At 37.7% G+C, this 18,534-nt stretch overlaps 2 protein-coding genes across 6 annotated transcripts; one reads left to right on the top strand and one right to left on the bottom strand.

The window, feature by feature from the left end:
• Positions 1-62: 62 nt before the first annotated feature.
• LOC111796476 (ARM repeat superfamily protein) lies at positions 63-2,578 on the top strand. Its single transcript, XM_023679108.2, has 2 exons — positions 63-1,728; positions 2,179-2,578. The coding sequence occupies exon 1, from the start codon at positions 304-306 to the stop codon at positions 1,714-1,716; it is 1,413 nt and encodes a 470-aa protein (XP_023534876.2). The 5' UTR covers positions 63-303; the 3' UTR covers positions 1,717-1,728; positions 2,179-2,578.
• Positions 2,579-8,111: 5,533 nt separating this feature from the next.
• On the bottom strand, positions 8,112-17,694 carry LOC111797097 (putative DUF21 domain-containing protein At3g13070, chloroplastic). 5 transcript variants are annotated; one of them, XR_015421396.1, is made up of 15 exons: positions 16,863-17,694; positions 15,801-15,898; positions 15,619-15,712; positions 15,028-15,105; positions 14,793-14,896; positions 14,546-14,627; positions 13,843-13,982; positions 13,540-13,618; positions 13,371-13,434; positions 12,721-12,812; positions 11,425-11,490; positions 11,083-11,199; positions 9,988-10,155; positions 8,572-9,358; positions 8,112-8,462 (listed from the first exon to the last, which is right to left on the bottom strand). XR_015421396.1 is itself a non-coding variant. In XM_087124676.1 (15 exons), the coding sequence occupies exons 1-15, from the start codon at positions 17,406-17,408 to the stop codon at positions 8,849-8,851; spliced, it is 1,884 nt and encodes a 627-aa protein (XP_086980802.1). In that variant the 5' UTR covers positions 17,409-17,694; the 3' UTR covers positions 8,112-8,848. The 5 variants fall into 5 exon arrangements, 2 of the variants coding, with proteins under 2 accessions (XP_086980802.1, XP_023535760.1); XR_002815476.2 differs by having other exon boundaries at positions 8,112-8,440; XR_002815477.2 differs by having other exon boundaries at positions 8,112-8,429.
• Between the last annotated feature and the right edge of the window lie 840 nt (positions 17,695-18,534).

Genomic DNA, 18,534 nt, shown 5'->3' with positions numbered 1-18,534 from the left:
AAAATTATAATTGAACTAATTTAGAGGGTTTTATTTTATTTTTATTTTTATTTTATTTTAACGAATTTTGAATCCAAATCTCGAAATTGGGCTTCAACGACCCGAGCCCCACTTATTTCCCGGCGAAATACCGATCAGTCGGTCCCGGAAAATTTCTTCTCGCCTCCATGCTTTCCGACTGCCTTTTCTTCAATTTCTACCGGAGTGTTTCATTGATTCCGAAAATTTTCAATCTGCTCAGTCGGAATTCTCGTTTCTTAATCTAGTTGGAGCCTTAAATTTCGTCGGTTTTGATTGTCTAACATGAGCCACTCGGAGATTCGTAGAGCATCTGAAAAGCCGAATCTAGATTGGGAAGCAGCGCTGAAGCAGTATGAAAACGTTATGGCTACAGAATCCGAGGCTGTTAAAGTGAAAGCCACAATCAAATTGGCCAGTCTCTCCAATGATGCTCCGCATAATATTTTGAACAGCACCATACCCATTATTGCGAAGCATCTTGAAGTTAACCCCATCAGTAATTCAAGCCAGTCTATGAGAGGAGCTGCTGCATATTGTCTAAAACGTATATCTCGTCAAGGTGATGGTACGTTAGCGACGGCGGTAGCTCATTCCGGCGCTTTAGAGTCTATATTGAGATCATTGCCAGACACTAGTGGTGGTTTTCGTAAGATTCTAGTTAAATGTATTTGGAGTATTGTTACTTGTGATAAACCTAGTCGTGTGATTGTAGCAAGAAATGGGGGTTTGGAAGTAGTTATTGGTATGTTTGATTCTGTAGTTGATGGCACTAGGAGATATTTACTGGAGATTTTGAGTGCATTGGCTCTAGTTAGAGAGGTTAGAAAAGCCCTTATTAGCTTAAGAGGCCTCCCTTTTCTTGTGCAAGCTGCTAGATATGGCTGCATGGCTTCTAGAGAAAGAGCTTGTCAAGCAATTGGGTTAATTGCAATTACAAGGCGTGGAAGACATATGCTTGTTGAATTGGGAGTGATTCCAGTACTTATTGAACTATTTTGTGAAGGAGATTATGTGACAAAACTAGTATCTGGGAATTCCCTTGGAATAGTTTCAGCTCACGTAGCTTATATTAGGCCTGTTGCACAAGCTGGGGCTATCCCTTTATTTGCTGATCTTCTTCAGTGGCCCAACCCTATTGCTAAGGAGATTGCGGAGGACGTCTTCTGTCTCTTAGCTGTTGCTGAAGCGAATGCAGTTCTAATTTTCGATCATCTAGTGAGAATTCTTAAAGAAGGTGATGATGAAGGTAAGGCTGCAGCTGCAGACGTCTTGTGGGATCTTTCGAGCTATAAGTACTCCATACCGATTGTGCAAAGTTCGGGTGCTATTCCAGTTTTGGTGGATCTATTACACGATGGGAATGGTGAAGTGAGGGAAAAAGTCTCTGGAGCTGTAGCTCAATTGAGTTATAGTGAGGCAGACAGGATTGCGCTTGCTGATGCAGGGGCAATCCATGGATTAATAGAGCTATTGCAAGATGAGTTAGATGAAGTGAAGGATAATGCTGCTGAGGCCCTTATAAATTTTTCTGAAGACGCCTTATACTGCAATAGAGTATCTGAAGCAATCAGCAATCCTGCTTTCCAGAATTTGCTGGAAAGAATGACCCATATTCGTGCTACTGAAAGGCACGGCGTGAGATCTCTGCGTCAAATGGGAATCAACCAACTTACAGGGGATCCAGATCTTCTATAACTTTTTTCAGTGGTACTATTTCTTTTCGTAGGTCACTTGTAATCTAATAAGCGCTCTCAAACACAAACACAAGATATGAATACAAATTGGATGGATGCATTGCGCTTTATTTTCTCAAAAGTATTAGAAGGTCATAAACATGTTAGAAACACATTTATAAGTAACATATTTCAATGTTTTCATGCTCATTTGTTTACCTTTCAGATATTTGCATTTCAAATACGACATGAAAGAGATAAATTATGTCTTCTTTTAAGAATTGATTACATTGTTGAAATGATGTAACATCTTGTAAGTCGTAACAAACACTGATGTAGGACATCTGAATCTAAAAATTTTCTTCTGGCTTCTTCAATATTTTATAAAAAAAATGTTATTTGAAGATTATAAACTTAAGCATGCTCCTACTTATTTGAATCTTTAGCTCTTCGTTTTAATTTTTTATTCTAATTTTTTTTGTAGTTCAACAATTGCTGGTGAGGGAATGATCCATCAACTGTTGCGATGATAATTGGTGCCTTATCCACAGAGTTATGCTCAAATTAGCCTATCCATTCTAATTTTGGAAATATGTTTTATTTTCTTTTGGATATTCCTATAAGGACTCGTTAGAATGCAGCTAGTGTAATTATTGAACTTGATCCCTTTTGGTGGTGCGATTTTCTGTTAGTTACATTATTTTCTATTAGAATTGTAATGTCTCTCTCTCTCTCTGCGGAAAACTTCCATAATTGAGAGAGTTGGGACCTGGCGTCTCTTTCATAAGTCATTCATGCTGTGATCCTAAGTCATTGGAGTGAGGAAAAGAGGCTTTAGGTATTGTACTCTTTTGATGTTTATATGTGCAGCTTCTTTTTCTCTACCTCAATTTTCTCTTACCTTGATTAATTGCTTTCATCTCACTTTGACGATTTAGAAATTGGAGGTTCCTAAAAAGATGTTCTTTTTGACTTGTGGCCCATGAGCAAATTAAAACTTTGATCACTCTTTCGAGGTTTATCTTTTGTTTGTTTCCCCACTGGACCACTTGTGTAGGAACAAAGGACTAAAATTATCTATTGTGGCACAACTCTTTTTCCAGCACAATATGGGTTAGATCCTTGCAAATTTTCAGGTTCTACCTCTCTCCTAATTTGGATTTTTGTGTGTGATTGGAGGATAGAGGAAATTTTCTTTTCTATTGTTTATTTTATGGTGTACTCGACTGCAGAAATAGGAAGATTCTTTTGAACATATAATATGAGCTCGAGCAGATTGTGGAGCTATGCATTCAGTGCGTTCACTTGGACTTCGTTTGCTATTTTCTACCGTTATATTCCTCTGTTCTATTTTGATTGTAGTTTATTTGATAATTAAGATTTCTGTCTGTAAGGTTGGTTTTGAAGTTCTTACTTATTGTTTGCTCTGTATATCCCCAAGTCCCCTTTGCTACATTTTGTTTTCCATCAATAAGTAAGTCAATTTTGAAGTTCTACATTCCTTTAAGAAGCAAGCTTCATTGTATAAAATTTTAAAAATGGCGGTGAATGAAAACCTATGGAGTTTAAAGAAGACACCCCAACTAGAGTTTTTTTAGGAGAGGAAATAGCTGGGAGAAGTTACAAAGGAATGTGTCGAGGGCTTCTTGTTTTCATTTTGAAAGACCAATCTATATTTCCTAGCCAAACCTCCCTCAATTGCTTTTATGGTGTGAAATTGAAGAACTTCAAGCTGTTCTATACTGGAAACCATAGTCCTGCTAGTTCTTGACTTGCTAAAATGCCTCCACCATATGCTTCTCGAGGTGTGTCGAGGAAGGATGAAATGGCTGCCATTTTCCATCTGTTTTACAGAGGATATAGCAGTTCGGCTAGAGAGCGTTATGAAGGTTTCTTGCTTGTAACCAGTGATTTATACTCAATCCTTCAAGAAGAGCAAACCAGAGGATTACTTTCAACCTTTTAGTGTATTTATCTTTCAGTAGAGCCTTGGATAATGCCCTTTGGTAACAGGATGATCTGCAGTAAGCTTGCAAAGAAGAGACTTGCAAGTTAGAATACCGGAATGATCTATTTTACAAACTATACGATCCTCCGAACTTTCAAAAGAACAAATTTCCAGCACCTGCAGGAGGTGTGTCCATTCCACTATTTAGAAAGTAATTTGGAGTCCCTAAGCCTGTAATGTTGGTCTCAGCACTGTCAAATTGAGGAGTTTTTGCTGCCAGTCTACGCATAACTTTTAAATCTCTGTCAGATTGACTGAAAGCTCCAAAATATGCATCCTCAAGCTACTTCTTTTCATATGTTTGCCACCCAAAACGTTCCTTCCTGAACTTAATACTTACTAGTCACAACTTCATGCCATAGGAAATCATGCTATTTGATGAGAGAAGTATTTGTGACTGGCATATTGTCAATGCCCAAAGCTCCTGTTTCTTAAGAAGGAAAACGATGTATTAATTAAGAAGATGGCATCAAGGTTAGCCCTTCACATAGGAAATATCTCCAAAAAAAAAAAAAAAAAAAAAAAAAAAAATCCAATTCCTTTAGGCACACTAGCAAGTTACAACAGCCTAAGAAACCGTAAACAGTAATTTGAGAGGTTTACAAGAACGGATTGAATCAATGTGAACTTTTCTCTAGCACAAGTATAATTTTTTTCGAAGATGTGATTGGTAGACTATAGATGTAAATGGAAATTAGTTTAAAGAAGAATTTAGACTATTATAATGTGACAGTTTAGGTTGTTAGAACTATTGATCATTTAATGCATATTGAAATGAAAAGATTTAGTTGAGTTCTCCATATCCTACTGTTATCTCCAAGTTGAGTAATAATTCAGCAGGAAATTCAAAATCTAGCTGCACCTCGTGACACATGCATAAGATTAAAAAAGGTGAAAGGTCCCTCCCTCCCGCCACCAATAGCATAGGTTTCGATTGATATTGAATTTATACGATTTATACTGACACGTTAGTTTTCAACTGAATTTACATATGAAAACTTTTGAGGTCTTGTCACAGTTTCTCTTTTTTGGCTGATAGCCTCTTAGCCTCTTGCTAGCATGGCAAGTGGGTCTCTTAAACCTTCCTTAAATGAAAGGATATGTACCAGGTATTATTCAAATGCATTTCTAAAATGGGGCTGCTGGGTTTAACTGGAATTGTTGGATAGTAAAATCCCTTTAAAGTTGGGTTTATAGAGGAGTCCTATAGAGGACGCAAGAAATTTCTTTATTGGACCTGCTTCGTTCATTTGGAAATAAAAAACTTGAAAAATAATGTAGTTTTTTTTTTACTTGACTGTAGCTCCATGGAGGGTTAAACTATGGACAAGGTTCCAAAGAGTTCCTGCTACTTTTTTTTAAAAAAGAATAATATCTCCTGCTCTGCAAAAATGGGATCGAGGATCAGAGGGCATTTCCTTTTGTTTTGTTTGTTTAGCTCTTCTTGTTGTATCAGCTGCTAGAACTAGAAGCTTCTGGGATGCATTTGTAGTTTGGTGAATACTGCAAAATGCAAATGTACCATCTCTGATGTGTTGTGTGGTCTTTTCTTCATTGTTGAGGCTGAAGTTTTTTACAGAAATACCATTAAGGATCTTTTTTAGGAAATTTAGATGGAAAGAAATAGAAAGTTCTTTTATGGTTTGCTTAGGCTTAATGATTTTTGAGACCTTACGCAATTGCTTGCTTCTGATTGGTATGTTCTTTTAAAAAACTTCTGAAATTATACTCATTTATCTGTCCTTGACAATTGTGATGCATTTTCTAAGGTCCTTGGCTGCAATGGATGTTTCTAAGATCCTGCGATCTGCTAAATTAGGACACAGTTATTGTGCATGCTTGCAAGCCTAAGAACAAAAAATAAGATCTTTACTGATTTGGATAGCTTTAATGACAGCTTCCTTGATAATATACCACTGTGACTTCTACTTAAAGAAACACCATAGTGATCTTGTATCTGAAACTTTTTTGTTGTTGTCAATAGGCCATAGTTTATGAAGTTTGAAGTCGAGAACGTCTAATTATTGTTATAAGATACGTGCTTGAATCGTGCAAAGAACAACTTATTAAAAGTTGAATCTGTGAAATCTCTGTAATTGTGTTCGGTTTGCGAGCGTAGTATCCTTGAAGGTTAGAATTTTGAAACATTCTGCATGGGAGGGATAAATGCATTGTTTTCCATTTTATTTGATTAGATAACATAAGTCCTTACTTCCTTTACTCAAATATATGAGTGACTTTTCAGTTTGTTTTGTTAGATCTTCATCTCTAAAGTAAGGGAAAGAAAAAAAACAATATCCATAGAAAAGAAAGGAGAAGAAAAGCAACCTTGGCAACATAACTATTAGTGCCATTTTATAGAAAGGGTTTCTGTTTGGAATTTGGTTTGTGTTTGCAGGCTTCTGACTCCATCCGTAGGCGTATTTACTGTAACACACCACTTGGTTGTCCGTCCCCCACAGCAGTGTGGTAGCAGAGCAGCCGAGGATGTGTGAATATGCCATTGAAGTAGCTGCCACAGCCTCCAATGGCATCCTAGGAGGAGTCGTACACACGCTGCGTGCAATGCCCGAATCTGCACTGTTTCATCAGCTAAGCTTCTTTCTTACTCGTATTCTGTTCTCATTCTTCATAATTATATGAGATGATAGGCACACATCTTGACTAATTTTATTGAATATCTGTTTGGCCTTACAACAATTATAATGAGTATCTTATCTGGCACATGTCCTAGGATTAAGGATGAATTTGAATGGACGTCTAGTGTGATAACCCTTTATTCGATCATAACGAGTATGTCTATTTGAAGGATGAGTTTCGTATGACTTTTAAAATGGTTAAAGTGATAGTTTTTGTAGTCTAAGATTTACATTGGACCCATAGTGGGACGTATGATGCCACTTCCTAAACTATCCACTAAAAGGGACTCATAGATTCATCTACATTGAACTATTATTATCAGACCATTGTATTTTCAGCTTTGAAATAGTAAATAATTGAGTGATGATATCGAACTTTAAGCTTTTTTGGGGTAATAAAATGGAGGAAGAAGTTGAAGGGTTCGAGTTAGAATCCCGGCATCGGGGTGTGAACTAAGAAGAGGACATGGAAGAAAAAAATAGAGTTAGAGAATAGAGATACTGTGGAAGAGGATGAATGCTTCAAAATGTTGTGCAATGGGTAGTGGTGGATTTTGGAGGTTTGGAAGTTAGCTGTAAGAATATCTCATAGGGAGGGCCATTTGGTTCACTCATTGGTCAATGGACTCGTGGTGTTATAAACAACCTTCCAAACCCTACAATCCAACAAGGTATCATTGAGTTCTCTTTTCAATCCAATTATTCTACGACAAAACCATTTTTGCCTTTTTCTTTTGCAATTCCTTCCATTCCTTCTCTCTTCGTCTTCGGTTTCCGTTCTGATATGAAACTCTTGAGATTTGATCTAACAACCTTGTTGAAGAATAAGTGTATTAGATCTAAATTATCTAAGAATCTCAAAAAACGGTAAAGAATCAATCTAAAGAAAAATTTTGGAACGGATTTGGAAGATCTTAAAAGAAGAACAAAGTGTTGATAAGACCTAGATCTAACACTCTATAGAAGACGTCAATTTGAAATAAAGAATATAAATGATTAATATTTTTAAATCGAAAAGAATAGAGTTTCTATTTTAGTTTTATTGAAAGCTAAGTTTTCTACTCGGTGAATTCTTGTGTTTTAGAACTTAGCATGTTAAAGTCATTCAAGTGGAGTTGATCAAATCTATTGTGGAGTAATTTGAATCATAATTTTATAAACGAGTTTTCTTACTCTGGATCTTGATCATTAAAGTAATCCGTTTTAAAAACTCTCTTGAATTGATTCTTTATCGTTTTTGTAGTTCTTGAATTATCTAGGTCTAAAGATCTTATTTTTCAATCAGGTTTTCAATCAGGTTGTTAGATCAAGTCTCAAGAGTTTCATGTCACGTCCCTTCCATTTTCAGGTGCCTTTTGAGTGCTTGTTTATATTTAGTTGTAGTAGTATACTAAGCTCTTTTACGTCGTTGTAAAATTAAGGTTATCTTGAGTAGTACGCCATATGAGAGTGATACTCATCCATGATGGTAGGGTTCTTTTGTTTTAAAGAAAAATCTTTATTATGATATTGAAAAATATTCTATTTAGTTACTTGTCGAGAACCAATCTTCAATAGCAATAATTTCGTTTGACTTTAGATTCTATTTTAGTCTCTAAACTCCGTATATAAAGCATTAAACGGACCGAACAAAAATCTTAATATATGATCTCAACCACATCCAAATGTAGATAGATATTCATTTGACATATAGATCAACAAAATGTCGAAGATTTTGTTGAACGGATAGATCCTGAATAACAATGTTAACTATACATAAAAGAGAGGGAAGAACACCAAAAGAATCCCAAAATGATACATTTACCACCATTGTGTATTGCACATGTTGAGTTCTAATTCAAAAGAAAAGAGAAAAAAAGAGAAAGGTACATTCAAAGCAAAATCCCATTGAAAAGGCACAGCGCAGCCCCTCAGACAAACAGACTAGAAATCATAATCCAATAATTGAACTCAACAAACGCCTACAAAAGCTACATTCCTGCCTCTCAATCCATCTCTCTCTTTGGAAGTCTCTGCCTTCTTCACATCCAACAACCAAAACTCAGCTTTGCTCCTGGCCACTTCTACTTGGCCTTTCCATCTTGGCACCTGCTTCTTCCCTTTATTTTCGTGATTCAAAATCTAATCGAAAGCTTAAACTTAACTAATGCATCTATTAACGTTCAAGAAATCACCTACCCATGTCCTATAAATAGAGATACAGATACTCAAATATTCGTCAAAGAGATACCTGATAGGCTCTTCGGCGAAGCACGAAGCACGAAGCACGAAGTGTAGGAGATTGGTTTTTTTTTTTTCTTTGACAATGAGTAATGAAAACTGTAATGCCAGGGCAATGAACTCCTCCATTGCCTTGCTGCAGGAGAGATTTAGACGATTGCAGAAAGCTAAAGAGTTGAGACAGCAGAAAGAGTTTCGAAGGCTGTCGTCTGAGTCGATACAGGTCAATTCAGCAGTGTGTTCCGAGCAAACTGGCTTATTTTTCCATTCTGAACTAGTTCTTCCACCTAGCTCATCACTCCAAGGCTCTTCATACCTTCAGCCAATTATGGAAAGCAGAAGATCTCATCTTCAAGTCACAGATAATTTATCAGACATGGGGTCGAGAGAAACAGTCATGCACAGAACAAACTGTGTTGATGATTCAAATATTGATACCTCTCTTCATCTGTGAAATATAGCGTTAGTTTATTGTTCATTGTTCGTTCGTGCTTGTCCTGCGTTTTTTTATTTAATACTTCACCTTCTATATGGTGTTAAGAATGGAGGGGAACAAAAATGAGTTATGCTCACTAATTTCTATCACTACTATGATCATCATTTGGATGATCTCTAGAGAGGCTGTCGTCAAGTCTCTCTGATAACAATAAATTATCATTTGCTACATTACCAGACTCCCCATTACTGCTCCATTTCTTCTTGATGACTTTTCGAACAAGATGAGTCACTTCACCACTATCACCGTTCACCCGTTTAAACCGAACAACACTAACCTTTCTAGCATTCCCTGCTAATACCTGCACAAAGATCCAACATATCAACCACAATACTCCGAAACTAAGGAAACTAAACGAGACATCGTACAATTGCTGAAAATGATGTGAATATTGTGGTGGAGATACAAAGTATCTTTCAAGGATGACAGAATAAAGAACTGACACATAAATCATATTGTGATGCAGGTTTTTTCCCCATTTTTTGTTCGTCGAGAACTGGAGAAATATAATGAACAGCCAGAATATATACCGAACAAAGGGTACGCTCCATTCTAGTTTCCGCTAATCAATGCGAAACAACCTATAAACAGCTTCATGCTAAAATCCAAATCAGAAAGTTACGGAATCATATCCCACACATAGGGGGCAGTTACCCAGTTCAAGAAAAATGGACATGAAATAGCCCTATAAGACATCCTGTGAAAACTTTGTGAGTATCGTGTCGTGCTTCTATGATGCATTATTCTGCACGTTAAATAAGTTCATAATCTATCATTGACTTAAAGGAAATGAGGTAAACAGTATCAATTGCAGAACAATTACGAACTAGTGGCAGATGATAAGATTGTATGTATTGAAATGATAGGTTGAATGATTTTTCAATGCTTTTGATGTACTCACCCAACAGTTTATACCAAATGAAATTATACCTCAATATTAAAGATTAAGCGTCTCTCCTTGCGTTTCTTGTTTTCAGAAATAGACTCTTCTTCTTCATCATCTTCCTTTTCAAGGACGACTTTAACGCTTTCACCCGTCCTTGGTATATATCCAAAAGCCTCACAAACAAAACCCGACACCGTCTCATATTGATGACCCTAAAGTGACAAGAAGTAATATATACGAAATTAGTAACAAGCAGTCAAAGTAAACAAACGTATGTAGATTTGTACCTATATGCATGTATATATTTAGGGTGTAAAGAATCTGAGCATGGTTATGTGAATATTCTTGTTTTTCCCTTTGGTTAAGAGACAAATTTCAATCAACCGAGCATAAATAAAGACAAGTAATCGAAGGGGTTAGAGTATAACACAGTCAAAGGCATCCAGTGGTACTATTAACTTAAGACAAGCAGGAGAATTTTCAAGGAGTTTATAAAGATTCTTAGGTGCCACCAAATTCTATTCTTTGACTGTTTACTTCTGTTATTTTTATGTTGTTCTGTCTTCTCTATTTGCTTTTGCTGTAAATTTATTTTCCCCGAGTTTGATTTCAGCATGGCTTCTCCGTTCTTTCAATCTTTATGCCGTCCACCTTCCACACATGTGAGTTCCTCTTCTATAACAACTCAAGTCTACCGCTAGTAGATATTGTCCTCTTTAGGCTTTTCTCTTCACGTTTCCCCTCAAGGTTTTTAAAACGTGTCTGCTAGGAAGAGGTTTCCACACCCTTATAAAGAATGCTTCTTTCTCCTCTCCAACCGATGTGGGATCTCACAATCCACCCCCCTTGGGGGCCCAGCGTCCTCGCTGGCACATCGCCTGGTGTCTAGCTCTAATACCATTTATAACAGCCCAATACCACCTTTAGCCGATATTGTCCGCTTTGGCCCGTTATGTATCGCCGTCAGCCTTACGGTTTTAAAACACGTCTACTAGGGAGAGATTTCCACACTCTTATAAAGAATGCTTTGTTCCCCTCTCCAACCGAAGCAGGATCTCACATACCATCAATATTTCAATTGAAAAATAAGTATCCAAGAGATTTCTAAAAGAATAAAACATAAAATAAAAGTACACGACCTCTGGCATTTTGATATTCAGATCTTCCGAGAGCTGGTCGATTGATGTATTGGCATCCACATCATATACTCCATCTGCTCGCATCACAATATACCCAGTTTTCTTCTGGATCTCCTCCTTTAGTTTTTTTCAAAGTGAAAAACAAAAGAAAAATCATTCAAACAAAACATGAAGTAGCATGCCTGCATGACCTAGAATATGGCAGTGCTTGAACCTTTTAAGAACATGAACGTGGATGTTTTCTATAGCCAAGATATCAATACTCAGAATCAGAAAGCACATTCAAGAACACAAAGTGATGGTATGTATTCAAGATAAGAAAAAAATGACAGCGACACTTACCTTCGAATCATTTTCGTCAAAGATTTCGCCGACGATCTCCTCAACCACATCTTCCAGAGTTACTATCTGATTCCATCAGAAAAGTAAAAAATGAAATCTTCAGTAAAAACAGTACAAATCAATTAAACAAACAGGCAAATGCACTGAAAGTATACCGCGGTTCATACAACAGATAAACGGGGAAACAGTTTATAAGGTCATGTAATTTATTTCATAAGTATTCAATCACCCTCCCCTCTCTTCTTCTCATCCACTAAATAACAAAAGATATTCTAGAAAACCACATTACTTGCCTATATATTCTTTTTGATAAAAATAAAACTGAGCTTCCATTGAAAGGAAGGAAAGAATATAAATGCTCCCCTTAGAATGCAATCAAGCTCGCTTGCTTACTCTCCGTTGGCGGCAAGAAAGGAGGTATTGGAAAGACTAGACCATACTAAAGTCAAGAGGCATTCGGGAAGCAACTAGTTGCTTCTAGACAAGCTTCTACGTAATGTTTTTCTCAATGATGCAAGAGAGCGAGGCAGCAATGTACAAGAAAAGGAGACTCAAGATGAATGAGACTAGACTACTTTCTCTATCGGTCGGCGTTCAGAACCAGCCTTGAAGTTAATGAATTTGAAATGGTTTCATCTTAGTCAACAGAGTGAATGCGGAAGGGCTTGTGTTCAACTCCGCGGGTTGGCTAGTTGGAAGAGATAGTGCAGAAAGCCGGATGAGGGGAGACATTCACGTCCGAACAAAAAAAGTGGGGCTCGCCCCTGTTGTGCACTCCCTTCGACGTGAAAAAGAAAAAGAAAAAAAAAAACAGCCCCACAAAAAGTAATCACAAAACTAACGAAGAAACGAACTCCTATTCATGCCCATGACGAGGTATCGAATCTAGCAATATCTCAAACCTCATCTGCAGACATCTCCACACCCTTAAAAGTTAAAAGTTTTACTATTCCTCTCGAGTCACGACCCTCGATGCACAACAAAAATATAAGCTTGTCAAAGGACTCTGCCTTTACCCCAAAAGGGAAGATTCAGGAGCGTCTCCACAATCAAAGAACCACAACCTTTGGTACACATTACTTACATATTATTGCAAACCTAGATGATAAGCCAATAATTAGATGACAAACAAGGTTGTTAACTCGTGAATCAGAAAGCATATCATTATAGTATTATGCAGTGAATAGGACTCCTGACTACTAGGTGAAAATATATGAGCTAAAAAGGAAAAGTAGAATTTCTTGAATTTCTGGATAATAACTCAGATGAAAACCAAGACATGGTGAGTTTACATACTCCAACAGTGCCGCCATATTCATTAAGCACAACAGCCATGTGAACCTTCCGGATACGAAACTCTCGAAGAAGATTCCAGACTAACATTGAATCTGGAAAACCCATAAAACAACTTTGACATGAAACAATAGTGGTAATTAGGGAGACTATGAAATAACGAGAAAACGAAAGCAAACAGATGTATGTAATACACTCCCAACTTGTGGAACTCGAGTATAATTTGCATGCATGTGTTCGGACTACACGTGTAACATCCCAAAAAGGACAATATCTGCTAGAGGTGGGTTTGGGCGGTTACAACACGTTTCACCAAGCACGCATAGTTAACAAATGCTGTGTAAGTATATATACACAGACACACACATATATAATCTAGGCTAGACTGTTTATTCATCTACGAAATTAGAACAATACAGAGACAACGATTTCCCTCGCTATATGCAGGCTGATGGCCGTAAAGAAAAATTCTTTATAACTTTAGAAAAGAGAGGCCCCGCAGAGGAAAACGATAAAGGATCAAGTTACTCATCATGATTGGTTCAAAAATCTAATAAAACCTATTATTTCCCAGCATCTAATAAGCTATAAACACCTTACTGTATGTACTTAAGTCAGCTTACTAAAAAATGTCATTTGAGTTAAAGAATTACCAGGCACAAAGTAAGCAGGTTTATGAGCCATATCCCCAGCCGTAGTGCTCTCCAGTACTTCGCCCTTCAAAACCAAACGAGTTAATAATTCTACACTGAGATTTTGATTACGATTAACAACATGCAATTGTAATTACGATAGTCGGGGGAGTGGGAGAAACTACTCGACCTTCTGTAGAAAACCCAGCAAATCCATTGCATATGCAACCCCAACGATGTTATCTATGCGCTGCTCGAAAACAGGCACCCTAGAAAGATAATCAAATAGCTATAAATTAGAACAACCAAAAGAGGTTTAGTTTATTTTCAAATAAGAAATAAAGGTTTGCAGCTACTTTAGGAGACATAAGAAGCCATTAAATAAAAAGAGATTAGTTTTTCTCCCTTCTGTTTCTTTCCCGTTGGTTAAAAATTAGAAGTGTGTGTGTGTACTCAAACCAAAATTTGCCTTAGCCCCAAAAGTTTATTGTACCTCGAGTACTGATGAGTCAACCACAAATTGTGGAAGTCGACCAGTGTCGCCCTGCCATCTATTGCAACCACATCAATAAGAGGTGTCATCACCTCTCTCACATGTGTATCCTTTATCTCAAGAACATTTTCAATCATATCCTGTAGTGAACCATCATGACAAACATTTTACAGAGATAACCCGAAAAAATATGAAGGCATATCCAGTTCGTCAATAAGTCACAAAACATCCACAAGAGGTAAGGAAACCTATCCCAGATACCATGCAATAGGGAACACTAGGCACAACGAATGTTCACTCTTGAAGTTTATCAGACATTCAAAATAATCACGACAAAGTTCATTCGACAAAATTAAAGTGACCTTAGCATATTGTCCAACAAAAATACCAGTTTCTGACATCTGATTGCTCATATGCTTTCATAAAACCAAATTTTATAGCTCAAGACTAAGCTATAATGAATTACCTTTCTTACTGTGCGCAGAGCCATTACTTTTCCCATAGAGAGAGAAAGAAAGAACAAATGAAACCACAACCACAGTGTAGTCACGTTCAAGTTCAATTTTAGATACTTATCAGTAATGAAATTGAAGTTCGAGATACGATAATGAGGTCATTGATCTCTCTGAAATAGTTAGTTCAAAGACCATCTAGCTCAAGAGTTTTACTAATAGAACAATTTCCTGGGAAGCCTATCCATTACCTGTTCTTCCTCTTCTATCGCCCCACTCAGTTCCGCCCCTCGCAACATCAATTTTAATTCCTCCTCAGTTACAAATGGCTCACTAACACATTAAGACAGGTGAAAGTAGCACTAAGATGAAGCATTTTCAATGTCTATAAGAAAGAATAAATAACTAGTTCCATAAACTTTCATGAAACTGCGGCCTTAGAATGGAACAGTGAGAGAAGCCTCCAAGTAATTGGAACATCTATATTACAAATCTTACCTTCTCCCTTTCATACCAAGCATTTTAAGCATCCCCATTGAAAGGTAGGTGACAATTTTTCCAACTGGGTAAAGTATCACAGCAAGCCATGCCACTGGCCTGACCTACAGGCAATAAAATCAATGCATTTCATAGAAGAAACAAAATATGTCATAATTTTGAAGTAATAATAAGCATTGAAACAAGAAAAACTCTAATAGAGGGTTTGGTGATGCACTAAGCATAAGTAACTTACCACAACTCTAGCAACCTCTGTAGCATTATGCACAGCAATACTTTTTGGAGTGAGTTCGGTGAGAAGCAAAATGGCAACCTAGCAACAAGGAGGAGGTAAAATTAGAGTCTATTTCCAATGAACTTAAGCAATATAGAACGAAACAGAAATATAGAAGACACATGTAAAGATCTCAACACGATGCCCTTGTCATCGTTATCAATGATAACTCAAACTTAAATAAAAGGAGAAATGACTTTTTTGTCCCTAAGTTTTGAGTATCGTTTCTATTTGGTCCCTAAGTATTAAAATGATACATGTTTGCCCCGTAACTCAACACGATACCCTTGAGTTTTGATTTTAGTTTCCATTTGGTCCCTAGATTTACATTTTTATCCTTGAAGAACTAATGCTCGTTTTTGGTCCTTGGTATTAACTTTCAATTAATTAATCTAAAATCTTTATGCTGTCCTTTTTTAATTAAATTTAATAGTGGTGTTTAAAAACAGTTAATACATACATACATACATATAGGTAAGGAAATGTAAGTGGGTAAGTTTATCTGTGCATCAATTTCCAGAATATTGTTCAAGATTGGGCATTCATACATACAGTCATCACTCCAGTTGCTGCGCTAACACCAGCTTCCCCAAATATTGCAGTTGCAGCTTCAGTGACTAATGCAGTTGCCCCAATATTTACCACACTAAGTACATCAGCAGAATCTAAGATGAGCAAAAACAAGCTGATAAAACGTGTTGAATTGGTTGTGACAAAGATGAAAAGAGAATTACGTTGTGCCGATAAGTATGGTTGTGAGAAATCTTGTAACATCAGTACGAAGCATTTTGAAGACACCATCTTCAGGTTCCTTTTCAGCCAATTCTCGTACCTGCATGAACGCACTCAGAGGTTGTCTTAGAACAAGACGTTAGCATGTACCATCAAGATGTTATAAACTCAAGCTAATCTGTACATTTGGTTGGGTGTAATGGCCCAAGCCCACTGCTAGCAGATATTGTTCGCTTTGGTCCATTACGTATCGTTGTCAGCCTCACAGTTTTAAAACGTGTCTGCTAGGGAGAGGTTTCCACACCCTTATAAGGAATGCTTCGTTCCTCTCTCCAACCGATGTGGGATCTTCACAATCCACTCCCCTTGGGGGCCCAGTGACCTCACTGGCACACCGCCTGTTGAGTGACTCTGATACCATTTGTAATGGCCCAAGCCCACCGCTAGCAAATACTGTACGCTTTGGCTCATTATGTATCATAGTCAGCCTCACAGTTTTAAAACGTGTCTACTAGGGAGAGGTTTCCACACCCTTATAAGGAATGTTTCATTCCCCTCTCCAATCGACGTGGGATCTTCACAATCCACCCCCTTGGGGGCCCAGCTTCCTCAGTGGCACACCATCCGTTGACTAACTCTAATACCATTTGTAATGACCCAAACCCACCACTAGTAGATATAATTCGCTTTGACCCATTACGTATCAACGTCAGCCTCACAGTTTTAAAACATGTCTGCTAGGGAGAGGTTTCCACACCCTTATAAGGAATGCTTCATTCTCCTCTCCAACTGATGTAGGATCTTCACATTGTAGGAGCTTACTAAGTTGTTTCGCGACATTAATATTAAACCCATTTTGAACTCTAAATTGAAAAACGCACTAATGGGGCACCACGAGCATCTATATGTTTACATAATTTTAGGCTGTGTAGGGCTGATGAGCTACATGCAAGCTACATGCAACAGGCGAATGTAATTTATGAACAAAACAAGCAATTGCATTTGTATAACTCAAGTCTCAAAGCACATGTGTTTCTTAAAATGAACTGCATTGATTAGATTACCTTCCAAGGCCAAAGTGTGGTTATAGAAGTCTCAGCCATAGAGAAAAACGCTGAAAGTCCCAAAAGCAAAGCCAAAATCAAACCCTGCTCCTTGAAAATCTTAAGAACCAGCAACGCCTTCGGCCACGCATCACTGAACGTCGATATCCCCTGCCCAACAATATCCTTGCCGAAACTAACCACACCCTCCATTGCCAAAACATTTTTACAGCCAACAACGAACACACCATAGACAATTGCAGTGAAAACAATCAAACGCTTTGCTATTTCTCTAACATAATCTTGATTCGGCTGAAGAACAATCGGGCTGTTCCAGCTCTCATTATCCCCACATCCCAACCGAGCTCCCTTTGCATAAATCGTACGCAGAATGCTTCCAGAACTACGAAATTGAACACAATTCGACAAACAAAAACTAGGGTACCGATTGTTACCCCTGAAAATCCTTACCGGTACAGCCTTATATCGACGGCATTGCAGATGAGAAATCGATTGCCCGCCGATAGAAAAGGCAGGCGAACCCAGGGTCGAAAACTTTAGCGCCATGAACAATCTTTCAAGGATCCAAACCCAAAATCCAATGCAGAAACCAAATGGGGTCGAAACAGAGCCGACGCAGGTCCTTATAGATGCCGTCTGGAAGACATTGATTGATTCACATGCAACGATAAAGGGATTGTTCTTCCTTCTTCTTGAATTGAGCCTACGATGAATCCATGGCTGAATTTGGAGCTGGTAGCCTTAGAGGCACATAAAGGAGGTTGCCTTCTTCACGAACATGTTTGATGCCTTGAAGAAGATGGAAGCAGTGATCGGATTACGGTTGGGCGCTTCTGATTTGGGCTTTATGTACTTTTTGGAAAAGGTTGCACCTCTTTTTTTTTTCATTTTATTTTAGCATATATTAAAAGTATTTTTCTTCTGGTAAATTACCTTTTTAGCCCTAGAAGTTCGAGCAATCGGTCGATTCTATTTGGACAAGCATGCATTAAAAGTATACGGGTAAGTATACGTTCCCCTCTTCAACCGATGTGAGATCTCACAATCCACCCCTTTGGAGGTAACCGTCCTCGCTAGCACACCACCCGATGTCTAGTTCTGATACCATTTGGAACCGTTCGAGCTCCTTGATAGTATATATTGTCCGCTTTGGCCCGTTACGTATTGTCGTCAGCCTCCCGATTTAAAAACGCGTCTACTGAGGAGAGGTTTCCACACCCTTACAAGGAACCCTCTCGAACTGAAAAAATGTACCCAACTTAAAACACAAGTATAAATTATATGTGGACATGTCCTCCAAACGTGAAGGGGCAATAACGTACTCTCACTTCAGTTAAGTGTTAAATACTCGACATTTTGTAACTTGTACAATTGTTCGTGAATGAGATTTAATCAACAAATGATTTGATTTTCTATTCAAGTTTGTTACCGAGGTAGAAACCTGACTTTTTACCCCAGTGATTACCTCGATCTTTTTATTTTCTTGCTTGTCTAGCCAACTTCATTGATTCATTCGAGCGTTAATAATTAGGGTTTCCTGGGAATCGTTGAAATCCACTTTCTGTTCTCTGACTTTCCAACCGTTGTATTTGAACAAATGGATCGTGATTTGAATGATCTAACATAACTGTTAATGTCGTTGGCTAAACTGTAGCTATACAACCAACATTTG

Source organism: Cucurbita pepo, chromosome 6 (assembly GCF_057944985.1).
Source record: "Cucurbita pepo subsp. pepo isolate OVF chromosome 6, ASM5794498v1, whole genome shotgun sequence".
Taxonomy (NCBI): Eukaryota; Viridiplantae; Streptophyta; class Magnoliopsida; order Cucurbitales; family Cucurbitaceae; genus Cucurbita; species Cucurbita pepo.
Note: the sequence above shows the minus strand (reverse complement) of the source record. Positions and strands in the feature narration are given on the sequence as shown.

What these genes read in the sequence shown, in the direction of transcription:
- LOC111796476 (XM_023679108.2), top strand. Translation starts at nt 304, where the DNA reads ATGAGCCACTCGGAGATTCGTAGAGCATCTGAAAAGCCGAATCTAGAT.
- LOC111797097 (XM_023679992.2), bottom strand. Translation starts at nt 17,408, where the DNA reads ATGGCGCTAAAGTTTTCGACCCTGGGTTCGCCTGCCTTTTCTATCGGC. An exon ending in TGAATATCAAAATGCCAGAG is followed by an intron (nt 10,156 to 11,082) that starts GTCGTGTACTTT and finishes TTGTCACTTTAG; the next exon opens with GGTCATCAATATGAGACGGT. An exon ending in GCTTAATCTTTAATATTGAG is followed by an intron (nt 9,359 to 9,987) that starts GTATAATTTCAT and finishes ATCTTTGTGCAG; the next exon opens with GTATTAGCAGGGAATGCTAG.